Raw genomic sequence first — 27,703 nt, forward strand, 5'->3', positions numbered from 1 at the left:
TGTACATATATATCACTTGAAATTCATTTATTTTATTAATTCAATTTTTTAGGAATGCACATATATCATATAAGTGCATGTAAGCTTGAAAGCTGGAGAGTAAATAGTCGTTTTTTCAAATTGTATTTGTTATATTAATTGCAAAATCAACTGAAAGGCATTTTTTTAAACTTCCAACGTCATGAAATATGAGAGGGTATACAAACACGTATTGTTTTCAATGAGTGTGGGCAGCTTCATCAAAATCATCTTGACAAGCAATTAAAAAAGGGTGAATTCTCAAATTCAAGAAAAACCCTAACTGTAACTTTAATTCAATTAGAACTCCTTATTTGCAGTTTCATTATTGCATGCTCCTACAAAAGTGGAAGGGGGGGGGGGGGGCAAATCCATGATATTTCCATTTATCCTATAAAGTTAAGAAAAGTGCCAGCTGTCAAAAAAGAGGGGAGGGGGAAACAGCCCCCCTCACCCCAACCCCCGATGCTACGTGCTTGTGATGTAAACACATGGTGTGCTCTGGGGTATTTGCATGATCCCAACGGACTCGTCAACTAATCGGCGCGCAAAAACTATGAATGAGACATTTAGGCGCGAAATCCTGCTTTACCGTTCACGCAACGAATGAACTCATCCATGGGGGGGGGGGGGTTAAATGAATTTTTTGACATTTGTTTTGTAACAGCTACATACATGTATATCATACTTTGGATCGGATATTTTGGAAGAAATCTATCGAATTAAGAAAGACACTTGATTAGTAATTGTTAAATGTAGTAATGTACATTTAGTAAGACACGCGAGTTATGTTCCCTTTTCAAGATTAATGAAATCGCCCAACTGAACGAAAATCGGGTCACACCCCGCTTTGGCGATTTAGTTCCTCCAGTAAACATTCCAGCAGTATAAATATATATTTGTTTTAATCCAAACTGATGACTCTCTTGTAATAATGATAATCCAACACTAATAATTACTTACATTGTACCGTATAAGACAATATGTTACAACTTGTTGCGATGACCCCTCCCCCTTTTTCACCGTTCAAATATGGTGGAATGCTGATCTATTTTTAAATCAGGATTACACACGTGCTCTTCATGGTGACCGTCCCCTTTACTTGAAAACTCTTGCTCGCTGTTGTTATTACATGCCATAAAACATTTTCATCAATTATGAACGTAAATGCTGACATCTTAAACATGCATCGGTTAATCTTTTTTGTGAAATATCATGATATTGCTTGTTCCATTGTCTGCACTGTTTCGGAGATTGCAACTTTTAAACCTTAGATATGCCTGACGTCATGACGTCAGGCAATAACGGACCGCCTTCCGGCGGCCCGTAATAAACCCACGGGTTTTCTTCACACTACTGTGTTGAAATAAGTTTAATGTAGATAAATCCTATGAGTTTCCCAAAAACTTGATAATTTATTACTCACAAATTGTTCATGCCAGTATGAGTATGATTCAACTTTATTTTGACAAGTTAAGGGGGGGGGGGGGGCGCCGGATGCTGTGCTGTGAAATTTTTTCCAGGTGGTTCCAAGGGATGATTTTATTTGAATAGGGGGTATAAGGCTTACATACTTCTGTGTAAAATCAGTACATAATATGTTTTACGGTGTGACCGTTGGGGCGAGCGCAGAAGGAGCCATACATCTGTCATCATTGTTAAATGCAACCCGTGGACTTAACCAAACCAAAAAACTTTGGCTTTGTCTCGAAAACTTTTACCACCGCAAGGAACCGGAAGATATCAAACTTTTATTCCAATGGTCCTTTCCTAGGCTTAAATACACTTAAACAAAAAACTACCACTAAGCATTAATAAAATGTTAAACAGACTTATTAAAATATTTTGATAAACACAAAGCCGGTTTTTTTTTTTTTAAATTATCTTTTCTTTACCTTTTAACAATGATCATTAAAATCAATAAATTGTGTGTCTGTGTTATTTCTCATTTTGTTCCTTGTTGTTACCGGTGTTTTAATTATTTTCCTCTGTGACATCAATTTTGTTTTTAATCTTTTTAATTTTTGTACGCTATATAAGCGTTGTAGACATATGTGCCCTCCCCCTCTTTTTAGTGTGTGATATCCAATATTATTGAAAGGTTTGACCACATATGCAACTATAACAAATACATGTAGATATTTTAACAGTTTAATTTTTTTTCTTTTATTTATTCATTTCAAAATGACGTGGCTACATGTAGATCTAATAACGATTAGACTTTTCTTTTTTAATAATTTTTTGTCACCTACCTAACGTATACAATGATTGGATCAATATGACAATAAATTTAGCATGGAACTTGCATGTGTATTTACTGAGAAAAAAAAATCATCAAAACAAAACTAATCAGCCAAAGAGTCACCGTTAATAGCGAGAGAAGTATCAGTATTGGTGACTCCCTACTGAGTACTTCCTACACGTTACATTCAGTACAGATGCTTGATCCACCTCTAAATGTATCGCGGGAATATAAAACGCGAGATCACTGTGACGTCATACTTAACTTTTTGCGCTCGACAGTTTTCGTAAATTGTCAGAAAAATTCGGGGAAGGAAATGACGTCATAGGTACAGTTTTTTACGTAAGCATATGTGTTGTTTACTTAAATGTTTTTAAAAGGATTTTTTTATTGTTAAATGCAAATGATGTATGCGATTTACAGGTAAGAATTTTCCTTAGAAACGCTTCCTGTTCCACCATGTTGCTATGCACCGCAAAGGATCACTGGGATAGTAGAACGTTTTCACGTGGCCTCATTAAAATTTCTTTGAACAATGTGCAGATTTCAACTCGAATTTTCTCAGTTCGTACACGTTGTCTATGGAGCTCGCTACGCGAGCGGCGCTTCGCGCCGCCTAGCTGCGCTCGCTATAAAGCTCGACGAGTCTAAGGCTTGAAAGACTTGAACATTTTCTGAGGACAATTTTTTTAACAAGCAGGGTTTGCGTGAAATCTTAAAATAGTGTAAAACTGCAGGCACACATAGCATCGTTTTCCGGAGGAGGAGGAGGAGGATGTAGCGAACTACCTAAAAACTTTTATTTTTAGGTAAAATTTGTGAATTAAAACTAGTTTCCTTATTTCTTACGTTAATTGAATTCACACCATGTGTTTTGTTACTTAACGTACATTGTATAGTGGCATAAAGAACTTAATACATATTTATAACTTTAACTAGACTTTGACCCGTGTGTGCACGGGTTGACATTGCATATCGGACATTTAGAAATAGGTACATCGATACACCTTATTATTGACATTTACATAACAAAGCTATAAGCCTACAATAATGCTATTAATTTCACTACACTTTCCTTAGTTTTAATAACCTAACTGTGTCTCGAGAAAGGCCCATCCCTTACTTATACCCGTAAAGTAGCAGAAAATTGCAGAATAGCTCCGGAACGATTTTGGAGAAAGTTAATGAATGATGTTGCCTTGTAAATAACATTCAAATACATCACAACAAACCTTTATGAGACTGCAAATCTCTTTCAACTAAAAAATTTAATCCATAGAATGGAAGAACTCAACACCTTTTCACCAACGTACACGTATATTCTTTGTAAAACTGGGTCTGTAGGACATTATTCATTTTTACGATAAAACATATTCGATCTTCACTCTCCTAACAAATATAATGTAACGTTTTTGCATGTGATCAATATTTTTTGTCATCACGAAGATGAAAGTAAGTGCTTAGTTGAAATGTATATTTGTTATTTTATACTTTCTCTCGTAAGAAATCATTAATTTATATGAACAGAATATATAGCAAAAGTCCAATGAAAATTTACCCGTATTTGTATTATCATTTCTGAGTTTATTCAGGGAGAGGTGATATTGTGGAAACAAATATAAACTAAAGATCCCGTTAGCGTGAATGTATTGCGCAAGCGCAAGATTGTAAAATCCAAAAAATCCAGGTGATTTCCGGGATTTTTTGAGGAATTTTCGTTGATTATTAATAAGCGAAGCTTAACTGAGAAAAAATAAAAACAAATTGGTAATCTTCAAGTACCAAAGATGTTTAAAATATATAAAACAAAAGACAGTATTCTTTCGATTTCTTGGTATTAAAGACTAAAAATTCGAGTCTATTATTTTAATATAGTAGTATAGATTAATTCAAATCAAAACTTATAACCAAAATTTCAATTCTATATATGAATTCTATTTTATAGAATAAAATTTTGTGAAATAGAAAATAACCTGACAATTGAATTTACATTCAGTAACTTGAGTAATTCCGTAACAAATTCAGTAACCTAGCTAGTTTTACTCAGTTTGCAGCGATTTGTACAGTAACCTTCCTATGTCACCAATACTTAAAAAAATATTTGTTAAGTGCATGACTTATTTCACTTAAACATATATTGTACATTACCGATATACAGTAAAAATATTATCCGCACTTAGTTTTACTTAATGTCTTAATTAGTGACAATTGTATAATTAGACATTGCTACGAAGTTATGTATATTAATTGTAAAAGAACACGGTTTTAAAAACTGGGTTTTCGATGTAAAGAAAATTCTCATTGACCTCGGTTTTTTTTTTATATATGGTCTAACCAAAAAATAAACAATGGTATTTTACAACTTGTAAAACAAAGAATTTTTGATCAGGCAAAACAAGATATTTTTGCAAATGTTGAAAATTCAAAAAAATGTTCTTTTTACAAATATCTTATCGATGGTATACATCTTCAATACTATTTAAGAAAATCTATTCCCATTAAATTACAGAAATATATAACTAAATTACGACTATCGTCACATCGCATGGCTATTGAAACTGGTAGATATAATAACACAAATAGAGAAAATAGATTCTGTCCACATTGCAAAACTAGTGTTGAAGATGAATTCCATTTTTTGTTTGTCCTCTATACAGAACATTGCGCAGAATATACATGAAAGAATATTATTATAAAAAACCTTGTATGTTTAAATTAATTCAACTGTTTAATACTGACAATGTTAAAGATCTCTGTAATCTTGGCAAATTCATCTCAAAAAGTATGTTATTAAGGGACAACTGTATTACATAATTGTAGTCTTTTGTTTTCTTAACCTGTATATATAACAGTAAATGTTATTATCTGTACGTGCATAAGTTCTCCTGTAAATACACTACCACCTCATGTTATACATATGTTATACTGATAAGCTGTAAAGCTTAAAGAAATAAAGAATTGAATACTTTTATGTTGGTGGCAAGCGTGCATGGACAATCTTGCTTTATAGGGTCCAAATGCATTGGGGATGAAACCACTTGCACCTATTAATTTTCCGGATTTTTCTGTAGTCGAATCAAGTTTTAGGCATTGTGGCGCCAAATCTGACATCTTGATCTTTTACTCCAAGTCGAAGGTAGCCTTACTTTAGTTTTACCCCCGTCTTACTGATTTTGTTTATGCCGCATAATGGAAGCCAGACCAAAGGTATGAATTGTCGTTTTTTCTGGCAAGTAAAATATCAAAATCGTACAAAAGTAAGATGTTTCGGTACATACTCTTTTCAGTTGAATATTATAAACAGTTACACTGTGATGTGTATATATAGGATCTCTCATGATTTGCGGTGGTATATGATTTTTATCCAACGAGTTGTGTGTTTTCTATCCCCGAGCCTTGGCGAGGGGATAGAAAACACGCAACGAGTTGGATAAAAATCATATACCATCACAAATCATGAGAGATTCTTTTTATCACATGTTTTACCAAGTATTTTGTTAATCCCAACTTTTTCTGTAAAAATTGTGATTGTGAGCCGCACAACACATTATTTACAACACGTCAACAACGTTACGCATGGAAAAAAAAGTTCCTTGAAGTTTAACAAACAGACATTCATTTTCAAACATTTTTTTATGAATTCATGACAAATAACTGAAACAACATTAAATGTTTCAAATTTATATCTCAACACCCCTCAACTGAATTAATTATTTACTTTTTTATTCTACGTCAATCAGCCGTCTAAACCTACGTAATGATTAACTATGACGTCACATGGCGTAAGAACACACAGTGGAATATCAAAAATTTATCCCATGAGTGATATCCACCGTATATTGGGATAAACATGTGATAAATATTTATATTTCATCTTTGATTGCATGTCTGCTTCAGCCGAAAGGATTGTCCATGCGTCCAGTAAATGTCGACACAAAAGGACAACTCAGTTCTCTAATGGGTATGTTGTAGGCCTATGGTGCATTTCTTATGTCAAAGATAGTTCAAATCCAAATCACTTTTTGCAACTATTTTTATATAGTCTGTCCCAAGATATTTTTGCCGCATATTTCCTTAAATTATTCGATATTTATAAATACCTCTTGGTTCAGACGATGTTCATACAATAGTATGAAAAAATCTCAAGAATTCCCCTTTGAAACGCCCACTCTAGCTTGTCAGGTATCAATACACGGCTAGCTTAAAAATAAAAAGTCTACGGGGTTTTTCCATTGCCAAGGAGATAATAACATTGAAAAATTGCGTGAGATGTCCCGAGTACCTCCGAATTAAGATAGGAGTCAACATTCCCCATTTTAAATCTCAGTAGGAAATCTGTTTTCTTTCCTGTGAATTTTTACGAGGGAAAAATGATAATGTGTGAATGAAGTTATTTTGGGAATTTTCCCTTTCATCGATTTTAATTGTACTTCTGTCACAGGTATGTGTATTTTTATTAAAAATCGTTCAAATATGCCGCATAAATATCTTGGGACAGACTATAAGTTACCATTTCTGTCACCCAATGACAAATTTTAGCAAAAATACACATTATTGTCAAAGAACTGAGGAAGTACAATTGAAATCAATACAAGGGGAAAACTCCTTGATATCTTCTTTGACTTGTCGTCTTTTTTTATCCAGAAAAATTTTAAAACAAGAACAAAAACAAATTTCTTTCAGAGATTTTTAATTGCAAATTTTAACATCATTTCTCCATTCCAAAGTACTAAGGACAACTTGCACAATTTCTGATGTTATCATCAGGATACTTTTCTGCCTGCTGGAATGCAAAATCTCTCCAGAGACTTTTATTCATAGCTTTGTATTAAAACCTGACAAGCTAGATGGGACATTTCAAAGCTGGGGACATTTTAGAAGTCTTTATACTATTGAATGAGCATCATTTGTACCCAGAAAATTTATATAAATATTTATTATCTAAAAGCAAATTGTGAAGTGAGGATATCTTGGGACATATTATAAACCATTGAAGGGGCTAACTGCTCCCAAAAGAACATGTTATAAACAGATAAATGAAATGACATTGATTTCAACTTTTCTTTACTGAGTTGAACCATCTAGTTAGTGTATGTGTATTAATTAATGAAAACCTGGGACAGAATTTTTTTACTCCATGATAGCTAATGCATACTGCAAAGGTTGTCTTTTTCTATTAAAAAGGAGTAAAAAAAACTTACAAACATATCCACAAGTATGAATTCCAAAAATCTGCTTAATAAAACAAAGATATTGAGGTTTTTTTCAAATGAAATACTGCATTTTGTATTATTCCACAATTATGGGATATGTGTGTGGGAATAACTTGAATGTTAGAGTATTTAAGATACAATATTAATTTGTTTCTTTGTTTTTAAGGAAAACTGAAGATTGAGCCCAAAAAGAAAACAATGCCCACAGTGGTTTGTCATGCACTAATGCGATGTCCAGAATCGAGTGCATCCATTAGTGACAAGGTCCCCAAGAAGCCTGTCCCTCCCCAGACAGCATCTGTCATAGAGCTGCCCCCGGAACTTCCACTGAAAACAAAAAGATCACGCAAGTGTATCTTGCATATGTATTGCAAACACTGCTATGTTCTCTCCTATTTTATTAAATGGTGGTTTTTTTTGGTGGCTGTCTCAGTGTTTGTAATGTCATCTGACATTTTAGAAATTAATATTTTAAAAAAATCTTATTAAACATGATATTCAACAATACATACCTATACTTGGTTATTTTTGCCCCATGTTATTTTCATCTTTCTAGTTCTACACTTGAAAACAGTTTTTCCCCGTCTTGAATTTGCCCAAAGAAAGGTGTGTTCAAGACAGATAATTTGAGACATTGGAATTCGCCCAGTCTTAAATTCGCCCACTGTCAATGAGAGCTTCGGGGCAAAAATAAATTGGGGCGAATATTTCCCTGCATGCAGTAAATTATGAATATTAATAAAATTGGGACAAGTAAAAACTTTTCATTATTATTCATGTTATGCGTATTACAGAATCATTTTGCATACCAAACTTTGACTTGAACCACGAGGAGAAACAGAGGGAGATCCAGGAGATAGAAGAGGAGCTGGCCAGGGATCTGTTTAAAACTCCAACTTATGCCAGGGACATATACACCTATCTACAGGTATAAACAATTGATGATAGATACATGTACAATTGTCTATAGGTATAAACTATTGATGATAGATACAAAACTCCAACATATGCCAGGGACATATACGCCTATCTACAGGTATAAACTATTGATGATAGATACAAAACTCCAACATACGCCAGGGACATATACACCTATCTACAGGTATAAACTATTGATGATAGATACAAAACTCCAACATTCGCCAGGGACATATACACCTATCTACAGGTATAAACTATTGATGATAGATACATGTACAATTGTCTATAGGTATAAACTATTGATGATAGATACAAAACTCCAACATATGCCAGGGACATATACGCCTATCTACAGGTACAAACAATTGATGCCAGAGACATGTACAGTTGTCCTCAGGCTTCCATAGAAATAATATGTCAGGGACACATATATGTACAGGTGATAAATTAAAACACACAGAACACACAAAACCAACAAATGTTTGTTGAAATTTGACAGTTGGTTGAGAAGAGATGGCAGATTCCTGAGGATTTCCTTGACACTGGAGAAATAAAGGTCAAGACCAGGGCTGTTCTGATGGACTGGTTCATTCAGGTCCAGGTATTTATTATAAAAAAAAAATAGGAGGGGGTGGAGGTTAAAAATTTTTTATTCAATTTTTTATTTCTTTTTGCAAGTCACAAAATTTGCAATGATGAGGTAAATCAATGACCTGTTTTATTCGCACAACTCATTTTTTGCAATTCAAAAAGTTTTGAATAGCATACAATACTGGACATAGTATAGGCATTTTGTGATGTGAAAGTGATTGCAAAAGAAATGAAAATTGATTCGTTGTAAAAATAATTGAGCTTATGTTTGACACATTTCCTCATTTTATGCAGTATGAAAAGAGGTTCCAAAATTAATTTTGGATTAAAAAAAACATTTTTATATACTAACAGAACAGACTATGTTACAGTTCATGTTCACTGTGAACCTTCAGGTTAAACTGTTACTTACAGGTAAACTGTAACTTAGAGGTATATTGTTACAGACAGGTATACTGTTACTTACAGGTATACTGTTACTTACAGGTATACTTGGAGCTGTTAGACACCACCCTACACATGGCGGCGGTGTTTGTGGACCGCTTCCTCAGCCTCCAGAGGATCACCCCCAGCTCCCTACAGCTGCTGGGCATCACCTGTATCCTGATCGCTGCCAAGTACTACGAGAGGTTCCCCCCACAGGTAAGTCCTGATTGGATAGATGATGACATTTTTTGTAGTTCTGTTAATAGGTCCCTAGCATTATAACTCGGAATGGTGTGTTCTATAAATGCTGCATATTTGACTGGTCGAATCTTGCATTGTGTTTTTTTTTTTTTTTACAATTTTGCATCAGGTGTCTGACTTAGTTTACCTGACTGACAACACCTACAAAGTGGAACAGGTGTTTACTATGGAGAGAATAGTGCTGAGGAAATTTGGATTTGACCTCAATACTACTGACCCAGTGTCAACTATGGAACACTTCTTACAGATTGCAGGAGCAGACAGAATGGTAAACACATGCAATTCACAATCATCTTCAAAATCTTGATTTTTTTTTTTCACATGAATAATCAAATGATAAATTGTAAGTATACTTTAATTTTTTTTGCTAGCACCTATCAAATATTACGGAAGGCCATATTGTTTAGCAAATGTGGGTTAGTCAGTCAGAACACTAATTGTTGACCCTCCGATGCGTCTTGTAGAGAGTCAGTTACCAAATTTCACACCTTTGTCAACGATCAAAATTGGATGAACTTCATTGCTTTTTCAGGCCAATAGATCAAAATCTACAGATTTACTGATTCAGAAATCTATTCTACCAATATCTGTGGAAAAAACAGACTTAGTCTAATTTTATATGTTTTACAAATTAATTTTTCTTTTTATCGATATCTGTTGCATCTGTCTCTCAAATTTCCATTTCATGACTGTAGATTCGAACAAATACATGGAGACAAATGTTTTATGTTGCATACAAAAAATTCCACTCTATGAGAATGAATTACAATCAATGTTTTATGCTGCATAAGGTCTATAGGTATGGAATTAATATTATTTTAAAACAATTACAGACCAAGGAGATGGCCAAGTACATCCTGGATCTGACCATCCCCTGCCACACCTTTGCCAGCGTCTTACCCACGGTGCTTGCGGCCTCCAGTGTGTACACAGCGCAGAGGCTCTGTGGGGCAGAGCCGGCCTGGACCGCAGGGCTTGAACACTTCTCTGGGTACACAGAAAAAGATCTGATTGGTTGTGCTAAGCAAATGTTGAGGGTGCTGGATAAAGCTCCTGAGGCTAAGCTCCAGGTATTGATATTTATCTCAGCACATCATTTCCTTGCACCATGTAACATATTTGTACTCTTGCACAAGGTTTCAGATTGCAGTTGGCTATGGACCCTTTATTGATATAAGTTCAAAAGGAGTAAGGAAAGTCAAAGAGACAAATTGACTGTAGATGGCCTATAGTAGGAGGTTATGGACAGAATGGCTTAATTCTTTTCCAGTAAATGTATGCCTAGGGCCTGTATATTTCAATCTGTATATCTACTGCCTAGTTTAACTTATTTAAACCATTTTGTTCTGTTTTTATTGTAAAATAATAGGGAGCGAGGAAGAAGCATGCAGCCAGCACCTTCACAAGAATCAGCCACCACAAATTGTTGGAAACAAAACCAGCAGAGATTCTCCTAGAAATGGGAGAGAAGGAAGTTGAAAAGTAACCAAGACAACTGAGAAGGACAAGTTTGTTTAAGCTGCACCATCCTTGAATTGACCAATCAACTAACTAAGCTGATAAAAACATATTCTAGTCTTTTATTTATTAGTTGTTGTCACAAGTATTACTGTTTGTATTATTAAAAAATGTAGAAATCAAAACAGCACCAAACCTTAAACTATTTGCAGGTGCTCATATGGAGGAAGTTTTCTACTGGAAAATACTAGTAGTCAATAGTTACTATGCTGTTTGCTGTGATCAATATGTATCGCATGCTTTTCTGGTATCTAAAAACAAGCAGGTTGATCCCACTGCAAATTGTTTAAATACTTACCATTTACTGTTAAGAGCATGATCTGCTTTCAAATCTTTTGCTCCCATACAAATGTACTTGATTTTTCTAATGCAGTGAGTATTAGTGATAGGCAGAAGGAAGAAAAATTGTTCATATGTTACGTACTGCATTTATTAGTATGCAAAATGAGTGTGTATTAGCTCTCTATTCCTGAGGTTGTTTCATTGTTCGGACTGTGATATATGTAATTAAACATTGTGTGTTATGCAATATGCCATTTCTTTACATAAAACTGAAAGTTTCAATATACAAAATTACAAATATGATACTGTTGTGGAATAAGTAGTTATGAACATTTTTGCAGTAAGGTGCTTTTGCTTCTGAACACAGTATTAACAAATGGTGCTTCATATATGTTGTTGGTATTCACACATGATCACAAGTAAATGTTTGCCTATATACAGAGTGTTAGCAAATAGTGCTTAAATGTACATTTATTTGTTGATATTTAGACGTGATCACCAGTAAATGTTTGCCAATATATACAGTATTATCATAGTGCTCAACTTTACATTCATTTGTTGGTATTTAGACACTATCATAAGGAATTGCTTTATTTATAAATGTATAGTGATATATAACTATTGCTCTGTGCTTTTTTCATCAGAATCTCAAGAACTAACATTGCTTTACTTGAAGACTTGATGTCTGTGATACTTTTTAACCGGGTTTTCCGAAGGAAAAATCCGGTTATTAAAATGGTGAAAATGGCGGGCGGGCGGGCGGTCGGGCGGGCGGGCGGGCGGGCGGGCGGCTGCCAAAAGGGTACCCTCATTGTACGGATAACTCCTCCTACAGTTTTCAAGATAGGAAGTTGTTGTTTTGCAGATCAATTGTACATATATCAGAGGTGTGCATATTGCTAGGATTTTGATTTCTGATAATTTATGAAAAAATTACCAGCTTTTGAACTTAGTCATTTTTTGGCAAAATATTGCATATAGGGTACCCTCATTGTACGGATAACTCCTCCTACAGTTTTCAAGATAGGATGTTGTTGTTTTGGAGATCAATTGTACATATATCAGAGGTGTGCATATTGCTAGGATTTTGATTTCCGATAATTTATGAAAAAAATACTAGCTTTTGAACTTAGTCATTTTTTGGCAAAATATTGCATATAGGATACCCTCATTGTACGGATAACTCCTCCTACAGTTTTCAAGATAGGATGTTGTTGTTTTGCAGATCAATTGTAGATATATCAGAGGTGTGCATATTGCTAGGATTTTGATTTCCGATAATTTGTGAAAAAAATACTAGCTTTTGAACTTAGTCATTTTTTGGCAAAATATTGCATATGGGGTACCCTCATTGTACGGATAACTCCTCCTACAGTTTTCAAGATAGGATGTTGTTGTTTTGGAGATCAATTGTACATATATCAGAGGTGTGCATATTGCTAGGATTTTGATTTCCGATAATTTATGAAAAAAATACTAGCTTTTGAACTTAGTCACTTTTTGGCAAAATATTGCATATAGGGGTACCCTCATCGTACGGATAACTCCTCCTACGAATTTCAAGGTAGGAAGTTATTCTTTTGCAGATCAATTGTACATATATCAGAAGTGTGCATATTGTTAGGATTTTGATTTCCGATAATTTATGAAAAAAATACTAGCTTTTGAACTTAGTCACTTTTGGCAAAATATTGCATATAGGGTACCCTCATTGTATGTATAACTCCTCCTACAGATTTCAAGATAGGAAGTTGTTCTTTTGCAGATCAATTGTACATAGGGTATATCAGAGGTGTGCATATTGCTAGGATTTTGATTTCTGATAATTTATGAAAAAAATACCAGCTTTTGAACTTAGTCACTTTTTGGCAAAATATTGCATATAGGGGTACACCATTTCACTGGATATGTGTTGACATGGATTATGGATAAAGTTCACATAAAAGAAAACCCGGTTTGCTGTCACATTGACAGCTTTTCACTTGTTAAACATTTATAAGAGTTTAATTGAATTAACTGCTAGTCATACATGGGTATATTGTAAAGTACAATCTGTTAATGGAAATATGGTAATGCAAATGGTACCAATTCATATGTAGATAGGTATTTAGTAATTAGGAGATAGACAATACGGAGATAGACAATACATTTTAATATATTTTTCATTGCAAAACAAAAAAAGATGTCCATAGTTTTTCATTGTATCTGGTCAAAGTTTTATTTCACCTTTAAACTGTGGGAGAGGTGCCGTGTACACAGGATACCAGATATTTTTAAGGTCATCTTTCAATTATCAGCTGAAGGTCACCTTCGTTGAGATGTAAGTGAATTTGAAAGCAAACTGCCATGCTTATCATAAATTATGTTTTTGCCAAAGAGTGGAGAAGCCTCTCTCCTTGTTTGTTTTAAGTTTATTTATTTTGTTTATTTACTGTAACAGTTGGTGACAAAAATTGTGACAGGGTATTAATCCCTAACATCTTTTGTTAATGTGTTGGTTGTGATGACAAATAATGTTCAAAAAATTGCTAACATATTATTTCTTTTTAAAGGTATTTTGCCAATTTATGATTTACATATTTAAATGTACATGTACACTGTACCTTCATCTATACAAGCTGATGCTGCATTGTTATAGTCTAAATGGTTGAATTGTTTACAGTTTATTTTGTAGTGTGAACTTTTTTAGTTCTCAACATCAGATGTTCTATTAAATACCTTAATTTTGATCAACAGCACTATGTATCTCTACAAAATATAATCTATTATTAGTACAAATTAGTTTGTCATTTTTATTGTCAGTCCCCTATTAAGTATGATGTGAAGATAAAAAGAAAGAATGATAATAAGAATGTATGTTATGTATGCCATCTTTCGGGTAGGGGGGGGGGGGGTGTAAAATCGTACAGTTAGTTGTTTGTCTGCAGGGGAGTTTAAAATGATGATACGAAGTATAATCAAGATGTAGGAACAATGAGAATTATCTATATTGATAGGTATGTTAATTAGTGACATAGCTTTATTTTAGCAGTAGGTGTGAGTTTGTTCTTTATTTTAGCAGTAGGTGTGAGTTTGTTCTTTATGTTAGCAGTAGGTGTGAGTTTATATACCCCCGCTCCGAAGGAGAGGGGGTATACTGTTTTACCCTTGTGTGTCTGTCTGTCCGTCCGTCTGTCTGTCTGTCCGTCTGTCTGTCCGTCCGTAACAAAAATTTCTGTCGCATTTATCTCAGCAACTATTTATCGCAGATGCTTGAAATTTTTACACAGTGTTTGTTAAGGCATGCCATATCGTGGGATATATTTTTGTACCAATCGGACGTCAACTTCCTGTTAAATGACGACTTTGCTTATTTTTTAACTAAAATTTTCAAACAAATTTTCGTCAAAGAATTCTCAACAACTGTTTATCGCAGATGCTTGAAATTTTTACACAATATTTGTATAGGCATGCCATATCGTGGGATATATTTTTGTACCATTCAGACGTCAACTTCCTGTTAAATGACGACTTTATTTATTTTTGGCAAAAATTTTCAAACAAATTTTTGTCAAAGAATTCTCAGCAACTGTTTATCGCAGATGCTTGAAATTTTTACACAGTATTTGTATAAGCATGCTATATCGTGGGATGTATTTTTGTACCAATTGGACGTCAACTTCCTGTGTAATGAGTACTTTGTTTATTTTTAGCATAAATTTTCAAACAAATTTCCGTCAAAGATTTCTCAGCAACTATTTATCGCAGATGCTTGAAATTTTAACACACTATTTGTTTTGGCATGCCATATTGTGGGATATATTTTTGTATCAATCGGATGTCAACTTCCTGTTAAATGACGACTGTTTATTTTTAGCAAAAATTTTCAAACAAATTTTTGTCAAAGAATTCTCAGCAACTGTTTATCGCAGATGCTTGAAATTTTTACACAGTATTTGTATAAGCATGCTATATCGCGGGATGTATTTTTGTACTAATTGGACGTCAACTTTCTGTGTAATGAGTACTTTGTTTATTTTTAGCCAAAATTTTCAAACAAATTTCCGTCAAAGATTTCTCAGCAACTATTTATCGCAGATGCTTGAAATTTTAACATACTATTTGTTTTGGCATGCCATATTGTGGGATATATTTTTGTACTAATCGGACGTCAACTTCCTGTTAAATAAGTACTTTGTTTATTTTAGCCAAAATTTTCAAACCAATTTTCCTCAAAGATTTCTCAGCAACTATTTATCGCAGATGCTTGAAATTTTAACACACTATTTGTTTAGGCAATCCATATTGGGATATATTTCTGTACCAATCGGATGCCAGCTTTCTGTCAAATGTCGACTTTGCTTTTTTTGCATATTCACATCAGAGCGGGGGTATCACAAGTGAGCATTGGCTCACAGATATCTTGTTTCTTTATGTTAGCAGTAGGTGTGAGTTTGTTCTTTATGTTAGCAGTAGGTGTGAGTTTGTTCTAACTGTGACACTAAGGATGGAGCCGAATGAATGAGGTCCAACTGTTAAAGATTTGAGCTTGGATTTTAGTTTTTTAAGGCACCAAAGTCACTTGGGTGACCTATTGCAATTGGTCCTCATGCGTTGTCCGTAAACAATTATACATTTTTAACTTCTTGAAAACTACAAAGCCAATGATTACCATTTTTTGGTTTGAAGCGTCTCTAAGACTAGAGGAATATAAATTACCGGTATTAAATTTATTACCAAACCACCTCTGGGGCCTCATTGTCAGGGCGAATTACTCAAAAAGGCCATATTTTTTGATATCTTCTTCTCTACATGTGGGAAAAAACTAAATGAATGATTATAACATCCATGTAGCCTTCTATCAAAATTGTGAAAGTCATGGTTCCTGGGTCATAGGTTCAGGACCCTGTTGCTAGGCCCAATATGGCTAAATAGAGAAAATGCACCAAGTTTTATGATACTCTCTTCTGTACTTTCACAGTCGTTGGAGACAAACTAAATGTTTTGTTAATATGTTCATAGTGTACTGTTGTACTGTTCATGAATTGTGAAATTCATCGGCCATTGGGCAGGTTTTGAGGGGTTTTATTATATACATATACTTTTTTTTCAGAGGGAGGGGGGGGGGGGGGGTGAGGCTGGAGGTGACAAATGTGACCGTATAGTGACCATGTAAATTTTTAAGGTAATTTGAGTCACTCTGGTAACCTACTGCCGCCATAATGATATCTACTTTAATTTCCTGTGCAATATAACCGTTAGAAATATACTGTAAGCACGCTGTGTGCCTTATAATTAAAACTGGTTATGGTACTCAGGTGACCGTCAAGGCCTGTAGGCCTTTTTTTTTAGCTCACCAGAGCCGACAGCTGAAGTGATCTTTCCTGATCACATTTTGTCTGTCGCTCGTCTGTCCGTAAACTTTTCACATTTTCAACATCTTCTCAAGAACTACTGGGCCAATTTCAACCAACCTTAGCACAAATCATCCTTAGGTAAAGGGAATTCAATGTTGTGAAAATTAAGGTCCACATCTTTTTTCAAGGGGAGATAATTAGAAATTAATTTTAAAAAATTGAGAAATTTTCAAAAATCTTCTTTTGAAGAACCATGAACCCAGGAAAGCTGAAACTTGTGTTGAAGCATCCTCAGGTAGTGTTGATTCAAAGTTGTGAAAATCCTGACCACCAGGGGGTAGGCTGGGGCCAGAATGGGGGGGGGGGGGGTCGAAGTTTTACATAGGAATATATAGAGTAAATCTTTGAAAATCTTCTCAAAAACTAATCCGCCAAATGATTTAGTCTCTATAATTGTTAAGACTTTGGCTCCAGGACATTTCTTCGGCCTCACAAGAAAGTTCAGAGTTTGATGTAGCTTGACATTTCTTCGGCCTCACAAGAAAGTTCAGAGTTTGATGTAGCTTTATATCCCATATATAAACAATTGTTAAGGATCTTTTTGAGAACTGTGATATGACTATAAAATCATCCTGTTAGAAAAGGGACTAATGATTATAAACATAAGAATATCCATGGGGAAAAATGGATTTTATTTATACAGGATCTACATGTATTATTGTAGATTGTCTAGATAGTTTGTAATATGACTCCATTAGGCTGATTTTATCATATCTATTGTTCCTCAGGTGAGCGATGTGGCCCATGGGCCTCTTGTTTATACATGCGCGGGTTTTGTACCTGTTAGTTCAGCGCTTATAGTGCTGAAAGAATTTGAAAGAAATATTAATTGCAGCGTGTTTGTGAAAATTAATATCATGATTTATTTAATCCTGGTTTCAATGATAAATCCATGTAGAATTCTGGGCTGCGTTGTACAAAAGAACTTACGAGAAAGTCGTATATATTTTCAGTCTATTTATAAATAAAAAAATATTTATTGATGGTTATTTAGATTTCAATATTATACATGTATTTAACAGGCAATATACTGAAAAGTTAATTAGCCTGGGATTAGTAAGCATTCTTTAATGTTGGGGTCAGTTCTTTTAATTGTAAAACGCAGTCCTAAATATTTGCAAACTCTTTTATAAAATACTAATTCAATTAATTATGATTAAAATATCATAAATGCATTATCTCCAATTAAAAGGTTTTTAAAACTCAAATGCAAGCTCACAAACAACTTAAAACAGCCAACGTAACATTATAAATAAAAAAAATGCTCTGTTAGCACACACACCAGTATGAGCTAAGTGCCTCAAAACGTATTATGATGTCAACAGATCAGCACGCGACAGATGAAAGGTCATTCGAGAAAGATAAGCCTACTGCACGTCCCCTTCGTATGCAACCGTCGTAGAAAATCAGACATACATGAATCACTTGTTCACTTACTTATTATGGTTTTAGAAAAATTTAGCAACAACTTGATTGAAGAAGATCGCTTTATTTGTAAATATTGAATTTCAAAATGAAAACAAATAAGGAATTTTGAGTGTACTTTTCAGATAAAAGGCAGAACAATTTTCGGTTTTCTATTCTACCTTCGAATGATTTGAAGGTCTAAAGCATTGTAACCGACGAATTTAAACAGAATTCGAACCATGTTAAAAGGTTTAGTTTTGATTTCTGTTCTACTTGTTGCGAGAACTGATGTTTCCAGCGGTTTTCTGGTAAATCCTGGAGATTCGACAGAACTACTGGCAGAATTTGGTCAATTGAAGGAAGCTGTTTCCACATTGACCAATCAGGTCAGATCTTCGTGTGGATGTGCGTCCACCCTGGCGCCGCGTTGCCCGGATGGCTGGACTATGTTTGATAAATCCTGTTACTATTTTGGTGTTGTTCCGAAGACCTGGCAGGACGCCGAAGTTGCCTGCGAGAGACTGAGCGGACATCTTGCAACAGTTCACTCCGCCGAAGAGGAGAAATTCATCCTGGATTATGTCAAAAGTGAGAGGCATGATCTCGTGGATTTGTCGCACGGTTACACTTGGATTGGTGGCCACGATTTCTTGGTAGAAAGCAAGTGGATGTGGATCACCGACGAGCATTTCAATTATACCAACTGGAGAGCGGGAAACCCGAACAATGGCAGAGGCGGAAACGGAAACGAGGACTGCCTTGACGTTAGTCTTGATGGATGGAACGATAACGTCTGCTCCAGTAGACTGAACTACGTCTGCGAACGGAAAACGTTCTATTGATATACATATAGACCTATACATAAACGATCCTGGACTGTATAAATATTTGAATAATAGACATAACAGAATATAGTTTTAAAAGTTGTTTTCTTGGATTTTTTGAGGAAGAAACCGAGTGTAGGTAGATAGTTAAAGTGACATGTATGCTATTGAAAACCGTAATTAACGTAAAATATTTTACACAAATTTTCCCCCACATTCGATCCAAATGATCAGATTTATTAAATTTACATTTACAACATAATTTTTAAGAAAGGTAAAGTACGTTTAAATTGTTTATTCGTCGATCATGCGTATTCGTGATTAATTTCACGTGATTTGAATTTTGCGGAATCACCTACTTCAGTTTGAATTCGCTTTTCTAGAGTCGGGTAAATGCATGTAACTTTTAGTAACGGTCTCAATATTAGCCCGTTTTAAGGAACTCAGAAACAAACGTGGACGAAATAAACTTGTACATAGCTCTAAATAATTTCTACAATGGAGTTTCTAGATATATGTTTTAGCATTTGCTATAACAAAAATTTATTAACTACAATTAAATATATGTGTTGATACCGATCGAAAAATAGTTATTTGTCGAGAGAATCTATACTGCCTTTGAGTTTTTCTGAAAAAAAACGAATGCCCCCAAAATGGTTTCGACTCGATTTCTTTTCGATAAAAAAGAGTATGTAATATGATTATAATTTGCGTATCTAGATAATATACAGAAACACTGGAAAAATCCGTGCAGTTCTTTCATACATTGACCATGCTTGGTGGGTTATGATTGCAAGATCTGATCTGTTTATCATTCTGTCGTGTACTGACTTTTTTCAAAAGAAACAAAAATAAATACACACATACACTCTACTTTTAATTGTAAAATATATTTGATAATGCATTGACCAAGAAGTGCTCGTGTATGAATGGTTTAACATGTTTGTGGATCTTGGAAGCCAAAATAACTCAATGTGTTTGGATTTGTTAGACTTTTTTAATGATTTATGTTAGAGATAAGGTAATTATAACTCAAATATATACAGTGTGCTGTAGATCAGAGGGAACACTTCCTGTGTAACCATGGTACTCCGCGGGGATATCCAATTAAAACTAAGCCGAGGGGAGTGAAGATTGACTCAAAGATAACACCAACAGTACAGGCAATTTATAACTAATCTTACGTCAGTGTTTTCTTCTTTGGTTAATCAAATTTTTATTATTCCTAGTGAGATTAAAGCAAGAAAATTCAGATTAAAACATACACGATTGGCCTCTTATCATAATGACCTATTTTTAGAGTAAATACGAGAAAATAAATGTATTCATTACCAACAAGATAAATGCTATACAACGTTCGTGGATATTTTTTTTCCTCCACATTTCATCCTGATCATTCGATATCAAAACAAAATATTTTATTGAATTAACTTTATTAATGCTTTACATTTGAACATATCAGTTTTGAATTCTATTGATACATGTATGTGTAAAATAATGTAGAATTATGGCAAAGTTTTTATAATATTTGTACATTCCCACCATCCAATTATATAATAAATATAATAAATATCTTTTGATCAGGCGTGGTATCGAATTTTTTTTCCATGGGGTATTTTCTCCTCTAATATACATATATTGAAATTTTACATATCAATTTAAGAAAGGGATTCGTCTTTTCCTAGAATCGGGGATGGGGTTGGGTGGGTTCTACTTTTGATTACGAATTGCCCATTTTATGTTTTTAAAAGTCGTCGTGCCATTTGGTTTTAGATTTAAGATACTGTTAAATAGTGTTACTTTAATCAAAATAGAATAGCACGATTTTCTTCTAAAAAGAGGTCATCGACACATTAACAGAAAGATGACACTAAGATTTACATGTCAGCGCTACAATAAGAATTATTAGTTAGTAATATTTACTCATTAAAAATTTACATTTACGAGTCACATTAATATTTAACATTCATACACATTACATTTACAAGATAGACCAACACGTAACATTTACACATTACATATTTTAGTAACAAGTAACAGCAAAATTATGAATGAATGAAAAAATTGGATAATAATTAAAAAGAACAAATTCATTTTAATATGTGTTTGAAAGAGATTTAAAAAAATTATTTAACAGAAATATTCTACACACATTCAAACTTCTTAATATGTTTCACCTGTATAACTACTTATATAAAACCTTTATAAGTTTTGACTTTTGTGTAGAACAGTACTGTAGAGGTAAATGCATCTTTCTGGAAGTATTTAAGATGATATTTTCCACAATACTATAAAAAGACTTTACATTGTGAAAGCAAGAAAAAATGCTCTTTAAACAATTAGGTCAATAGCAATAAATTCGATCAAATCGGGATGAGTAAAAAAAAAAAACAAGCTAAAAAAGAAATGGATCGATAGTTCCAGAACCTACGGCAGCTTCTCACAGCACACGATGTAGCACCCATTCACCAGCTCCCGTACAGATGTAGTAAGGCTCTACACGGAGAGTAAACACGAGCTAACCTTCCGTAATGTGACCCATAAAAACAGAAAAACACAACATGGAGCTGCCATTCTGCGTCTTAGAGATTCTACTGTGTTTGACATTCATTTTTGGTAAGTAGAGCTTTGAACTGAATTTTGATAAATTGTATTTATTGATTCTTCATTTTGTTCAGGATTTCAAACTGTTGTTATTTAATCTTCAATTTCAATGCATATTTAATGAATTGAAAACAGTATTTTTTCAATACAAATACAAATTCGCGTAATAGTTCCACTCCAATTCTTCTCACTCGGTTTCAATAATAATGGCACATTTCATTACAAATATCAATTAACGTCAAATTTATCACAGGACATCTGACTTCGAACTGCAGTATTTCTACTTTGCATGCTTTTTAATTTTTTACTGAAGACCAATACCAATAAGCGTTTAATTGTTTGTGTCATGTATTTTTAGATCTCCGATCGATTGTAAGATTCTCTCAGTAGAACATAACAACACACAAAAACAATTCATGAAAAGAAACGCAGTATTTTCTATTGATTGGTCCAGATATCTAATATCTTAGTAAACACATTTAGAAGATTTGTTTTATATGTTCTTTTTCTGCAAGCATAACTAGAACCCAATCAAGTATCACTTCATCAATATTTTTCTTTTTAAGTATAATCAAGACATATTCACAATGCAAACTTAGCCGGAACCCTCGTACATAACACGAGATATAATTTCAATTATTTTTTTGTTTTACTTTTTGGCTCTTCCTATTTATCTTTCATTAGATACAGTTTTCTGCAATTAGCACATGGTTTGAATTATGTTTCATTTTCCCCCGTGAAGTATTGTCATGCCTAAATGAACATTTGTAATTTTGTATCGCATCCCAGCTGATTGGTGCGTTATCATCTGTAATTCAGTCTTTACCTAAACTACCTCACTTACAATGAATTGACTGCATGCATTAAGGTTAATTTCTCATGAATCTATATCGGATGAGAAACTGTCACGGAAGGATGACGCGGTATTAAAACAGAAGATCTATCCACTATTCTGTGGGGAAATCGATAGTAAGAATTCCCTCCGAGAATAAACGTGAATGACAACTATGGCGGTGATAAACTCAAGTCCGATGTTAGTGATTGAATTACAGAGCGTTTAAATGCCCTCTGCACTTCGTCTTTCCAATCATTTAAGTACTCGGATCTGAAACAAGAAGAATATCACTGTTGCTACATATATCTAACAGCTGACGTTGCTATGATTGCTTTGATTTTATGTTTCAATTATTCCTATCGTACACAACAGTAATTTTATTGTTTTTTCATATAATGTCAATTAACTTTACTTTTTCTGCTTTTATTTTACGTTGCAAGTACTCCTTGCTGCAGGCCAGTAGCTCCTGGTTGAAAATAAAAAAATCAGAAGGCGGATCTTTGAGTTACAGTGCCTCCCATAATAAAAACCTACGTTTTACGGCGCACAAAAAATTGGGCTAGCTTTTGACTTATTACAGACCTAAGGCTCCAGAGCTGCATATAAAGTACTCCATTAGAAAACAGTGATCTTATGATATACTTACGCAACATTTAACTTTGCTGTTTTTGCTCTTATTTTATGTTTAAATCAACATTAAGGAAACAGTATCACTGTAGCTACAAACATAACAACCTAGCAGTGCGAACAAACTTTGCTGTTTCTGCACTTAAAATATATTTGATTTATACAATTACCTCCTAACGAAACATGATAAATTTCAATGTAGCAATATATAACATTCAGTATGTTATATCTGCCCTATTTTTAGTTCGTTTCTATTTTACCATGATCATGGTTAAATGTTTTACTTGAAGCCTGTGACCCTGGTTGGTATGGAGACGACTGCAAATTACCCTGTCCGGAGAACTGCTTCGACAAAGTATGTGACGTCGTAGAGGGCACGTGTAACAACTGTTCCCACGGATATACGGGCAGTTACTGCGATCTTTGTGAGTACTATACTATAGTACTATATGTAAACTCAACACTTACTGGGCTTTTTTTAATTTAATCGTTGGCTTCAGTTATCATGGATTTAAAAAAATACAGTTGAGAGTCAACGTGAGCTAGTGGACAATGATCTAACCCATAAAATTAATTTTACATATTTCATTCGAATGAAAATCATAATTACCTTGTCCTGCTCAACACAGAAATCAACGAAAATTGGTGTTATAAACGCAGATTGATTAAAGTAGGTTTTATCAGTAAAAGGCTTTTTAAAATTTTGTTTGCAAACTGTCTTAATTTATAAGTATATAAATTTATAAGTATATGTATTGCAGTACACTTTATGTTTCAGCCTGCCCGAAAGGAACGTACGGAAGAGACTGCGCCTCAGTGTGTAAAGGATATTGTAAGAATGGCTGCAATTCTGTGACCGGAAAATGCGACAACGGTTGTGAACCAGGCTGGTACACCGACGAATGTCATTCTGGTGAGCTTACTCTCTCTCTCTCTCTCTCTCTCTCTCTCTCTCTCTCTCTCTCTCTCTCCCCAAATTTATCCCATCCCTAATTTCTGAATTTTAGCGGAGTACTAACATGTGATACTTTTTTACAAAAAAGAACAACTGTATTCTGAAAGTATCCAATGCAAAGAACACCCCCCCCCCCCCACACACACACACATAAAAAAAACCTGCACCAATTCTCCTTGAAATACAGTAAGATAAGGCGATTTGCTTTAAGAGTATTTTCATCCAACATGTCTCTCCAACAGAGTTACTTAATTATAGCAATGGGGCTCAGTAACAAAGATTAAAGATAGAAAAAAAATCATTTTGAAGCTTATTGAACAAACTGTGTTTGCAATCTCGACTAATATGTATCTGCAAGAAATATTGTCAATAATAAAACTACAAAGAGAAAATAATTGTTCAGGTGTTTAAGCATGTCATTAGACTTTCATACATCAATTTCAAAAAGAAAAAAAATATTGTTGGTGTTTTTAATGATACACATATTTCCATGGCAATCACACTTTTGTGTCGCATAATAATGCTTTCAGAAGAAGAATATTTTAAGATCAGGAAGCTTTAAATAAATAGCAATAAAGAATTTTACGAAAATGTGTTAAAAACAAGTTAAACCACCCTTCAAAATCTCTCTTTTAATCCTTCAAATTTTCCATATTTGTACTTTGTTACATGGCAACGGGTATCGATTTTCCTTAAGAAATATAACATACCAGGTAAACAGATCAGTCTGTAAATATTTCAAAAGGAAAATGTATTGTCATTTAAGATTAAAAATGATGTAGTATAATAAAAGAGAATCTGTGACAAGGCCTACCTGACCCCTTTGAACCTTGGTTTTAATCGACGTGATTAATGTTCTAAACCACATCTTTATTTGTTGATACAGTGTGTCCCAAAGGATCGTATGGACAAGATTGTAGGTCGAAATGTGGGCGGTGCCGAGACAAGGTGGGGTGTCATCACGTGACAGGGCAGTGTGTGAGTGGCTGTGAGCCCGGATACACAGGACAGAACTGTAACAACGGTGAGGGAAAACACTGACAAACAGTCACTTAAAGTCGCCTTTCTGGCTTCCTATAAAGTTCTTAGTAACAGACAAATTTAGCTAGATACATCATATAAATCGAACTTACCATACAGTTCTTGCACTGATCAAGCAAGTACTCGCAAAGACTATTTCTGATATCACAAAATTTAAATAAACTTAGCATCATAATTTTACATGTTCATATTTTTAATGTTTCATTAGTATCCATTCAGATTAATAAAAATTAGCTTGCAAAGTATTGCTCACTTATGTTCACTTAACACAAACCATAATGCTAAAGTGGTAAAGTTACCAAAACCCATACGTTTGATTATTTCAAAAGAATTAGACTAAGGTACAAAAACTTGGGATTGGACATGTCATGTTTCCGTGATAGTGTACGGTACATGTTTCTCGCTGCCATGGTTTTAACCAGGACGTTCTCCAAAAATGACTCCTTAATTTTTAATATTGTCAATATCATTTTATCCTCGTTCTTGTAGTTTGTCCAGACGGCCACTATGGCTACAAGTGTGAGAAGTTCTGTGGAGAGGATTCCGAGTGTAACCCGGTGACCGGCGAGTGCTGTGGCTGTACGGACCTCCGAGTGATAGGTAGTTCTGACATGCATTGATTAGTTCATATAACTTTTGTTTTACAATCATCAGCTAAACCAAAATATATAAAATCTTTTAGACCATACTACAGTAAGATAGCAATAATTGCATATTTTATATTTTTCCTTCATGTAACACATTTGCATTTTAAAAACATACGTTTGCGTCAACATGGTAATGTTATCCAATGCACCGGTAGATCTATATACATGTATCTACCATTTTATTTTAAATGAATCTAACAATTCATTAAAAATCAATCAATAATCAATAATTGATCAATCATACATTTATTCTAATGTAAAATTACAATAACTTTAATGTTTCAGTAAAGGAGAAGGACGAGACTCTGGATCACAAAGAAGAAATAGTGATCGGGCTCGCGGTTCCTCTAGGCATCTCCCTCCTGATCAACGTCATCCTATGTCTGACCACCTGTTATTACTACATCATTTACAAAGAGGAGAGCACCAAGAAGAAGGACCAATTCCTAAACGAACACTAGTTGTATTACTTCAGTAGTCTTGACATATCTTATACCTCACTTACAGATAGTAGGATAGCACCTCCCTCAGTTATATTTCCCGACATCACTAATCACCTCATTCCCCAATCAACCCTAACACCCGATATCACGTGCACTAATCCCCCATTCCCGAATCAACCACTAACACCCATATCACTAATCCCCCATTACCCACACACCCGTTGAAATATATCTATATTTTTGTACATACTGTTAAATCATTTAGATTATAAATGATTTGTTCCCAACCCATGCTCACATTTTCTTTACCTCATGAACTGTCAATCAAGTTTGCAAGTGCAACTGGATAGAATTTTAACCCCAACCTAAAATCTAATCAAATGAAACAAACGTATGTTCTTCTTGTTTCCATTGTATTTGCTACGAACGATGAAGTATTTTGTTAATTCTTCTCTCAGGTCGATTATACATTGGTTGAATAACCGTTTGTTTCATGTATATATCTATCTTATGTTATATTGTCAGTATACTTTTTATTTAATTTGTTGTAATTTTCTAGCATTGAAAAGTGTAAGAGTGGAGTAGCTATTTACAAATAAAATAAAATTTAATTTGTATTTTTTGTCATTTGTACTATGATTTATCAAATGTCAAAAACCATCATAACGCAAAAAGTTGTTTTTTTTACATGTTTACCAATATAAAGAAAGTGCATAGATGACATTTAGATATTCTAAATATTTCAACAAAATGTTTAAAATGGAATAAAACTTAATGCGTCAAAATATGGAATTTTGACCAAAACACTTCGTTGTTTTACTGCCCCCTCCCCAAAAGAAAAAAATGTGCATGTAAGGTACGTGTTAAAGGGTTTATTTTATTAAAAGCATAAATATTAAACAAAACCTACAAACATTAAAGAAATGACTTCACTAGCTGCAGGTCTGTAGCTCCAAAATTCGGATGGACGACCTGGGAGATAATGTGCCACCCATTGAAAAAATTGTGTATTTATTGCGCACTAAAACGTGCGCTAGTTTTGTACTGAATAACTTTAATCATACGCATATTCAGTGAAGACAACTAATACAATTAAATCCTTCATGAAATTTACCACTGATATCGTCGAGAAAATACTACTATTCACTAGCCAAATGTTTTTAAACCAAGCCACTCCCCATGATAGAGAAAAAAAAACCCCTTAACCAGCAAAGATGCAAAGGGTTAAAAATATTAACCTTTTGAAAAGATCATTAAGAAATGATAATTATATCTTATGGCATTACTCCTTGTTTTAACCAACTAAATTATATCTTACTTTTAAGATTGGGCATCGTTGTAGAAGAAATTTGGTTTTTAACTCAAACCTCACCTGCGCTGAAAGTTCTTGAGCTTTTAAGATCGTCATCTTTGCCCGTCGGCCATCTCTCTGTTTGTCTGTCCGTAAACCCT

General features: G+C 34.1%; 3 protein-coding genes across 4 annotated transcripts; all 3 read left to right on the forward strand.

The window, feature by feature from the left end:
• The first annotated feature begins 5,332 nt into the window (after window positions 1-5,332).
• LOC128158020 (G2/mitotic-specific cyclin-B-like) lies at window positions 5,333-12,170 on the forward strand. Of its 2 annotated transcripts, none has more exons than XM_052820686.1 (9): window positions 5,333-5,467; window positions 6,158-6,221; window positions 7,640-7,819; window positions 8,268-8,401; window positions 8,894-8,989; window positions 9,472-9,627; window positions 9,782-9,940; window positions 10,506-10,742; window positions 11,042-12,170. In XM_052820686.1, the coding sequence occupies exons 1-9, from the start codon at window positions 5,450-5,452 to the stop codon at window positions 11,156-11,158; spliced, it is 1,161 nt and encodes a 386-aa protein (XP_052676646.1). In that variant the 5' UTR covers window positions 5,333-5,449; the 3' UTR covers window positions 11,159-12,170. The 2 variants fall into 2 exon arrangements, with proteins under 2 accessions (XP_052676646.1, XP_052676645.1); XM_052820685.1 differs by having other exon boundaries at window positions 5,334-5,467; window positions 8,894-8,995.
• A 6,149-nt stretch (window positions 12,171-18,319) lies between these two features.
• LOC128160262 (perlucin-like protein) lies at window positions 18,320-19,131 on the forward strand. Its single transcript, XM_052823558.1, has one exon. The coding sequence runs from the start codon at window positions 18,515-18,517 to the stop codon at window positions 19,115-19,117; it is 603 nt and encodes a 200-aa protein (XP_052679518.1). The 5' UTR covers window positions 18,320-18,514; the 3' UTR covers window positions 19,118-19,131.
• Window positions 19,132-21,556: 2,425 nt separating this feature from the next.
• LOC128160203 (scavenger receptor class F member 1-like) lies at window positions 21,557-26,730 on the forward strand. Its single transcript, XM_052823488.1, has 6 exons — window positions 21,557-21,715; window positions 23,456-23,590; window positions 23,944-24,078; window positions 25,007-25,144; window positions 25,651-25,761; window positions 26,094-26,730. Exons 1-6 carry the CDS (start codon window positions 21,661-21,663, stop codon window positions 26,267-26,269), a joined length of 750 nt encoding a protein of 249 aa, XP_052679448.1. The 5' UTR covers window positions 21,557-21,660; the 3' UTR covers window positions 26,270-26,730.
• Window positions 26,731-27,703: the final 973 nt, after the last annotated feature.

Source organism: Crassostrea angulata, chromosome 8 (genome assembly GCF_025612915.1).
Source record: "Crassostrea angulata isolate pt1a10 chromosome 8, ASM2561291v2, whole genome shotgun sequence".
Classification (NCBI taxonomy): domain Eukaryota; kingdom Metazoa; phylum Mollusca; class Bivalvia; order Ostreida; family Ostreidae; genus Magallana; species Magallana angulata.

Coding starts and splice junctions, on each gene's coding strand:
- LOC128158020 (XM_052820685.1), top strand. Junction 7,820..8,267: donor ACTGAAAACAAAAAGATCAC/GCAAGTGTATCT, acceptor TGCGTATTACAG/AATCATTTTGCATACCAAAC. Junction 8,402..8,893: donor ACATATACACCTATCTACAG/GTATAAACAATT, acceptor GAAATTTGACAG/TTGGTTGAGAAGAGATGGCA.
- LOC128160262 (XM_052823558.1), top strand. CDS start 18,515: ATGTTAAAAGGTTTAGTTTTGATTTCTGTTCTACTTGTTGCGAGAACT.
- LOC128160203 (XM_052823488.1), top strand. CDS start 21,661: ATGGAGCTGCCATTCTGCGTCTTAGAGATTCTACTGTGTTTGACATTC. Junction 21,716..23,455: donor GTGTTTGACATTCATTTTTG/GTAAGTAGAGCT, acceptor TTTTACTTGAAG/CCTGTGACCCTGGTTGGTAT. Junction 24,079..25,006: donor CACCGACGAATGTCATTCTG/GTGAGCTTACTC, acceptor TTGTTGATACAG/TGTGTCCCAAAGGATCGTAT.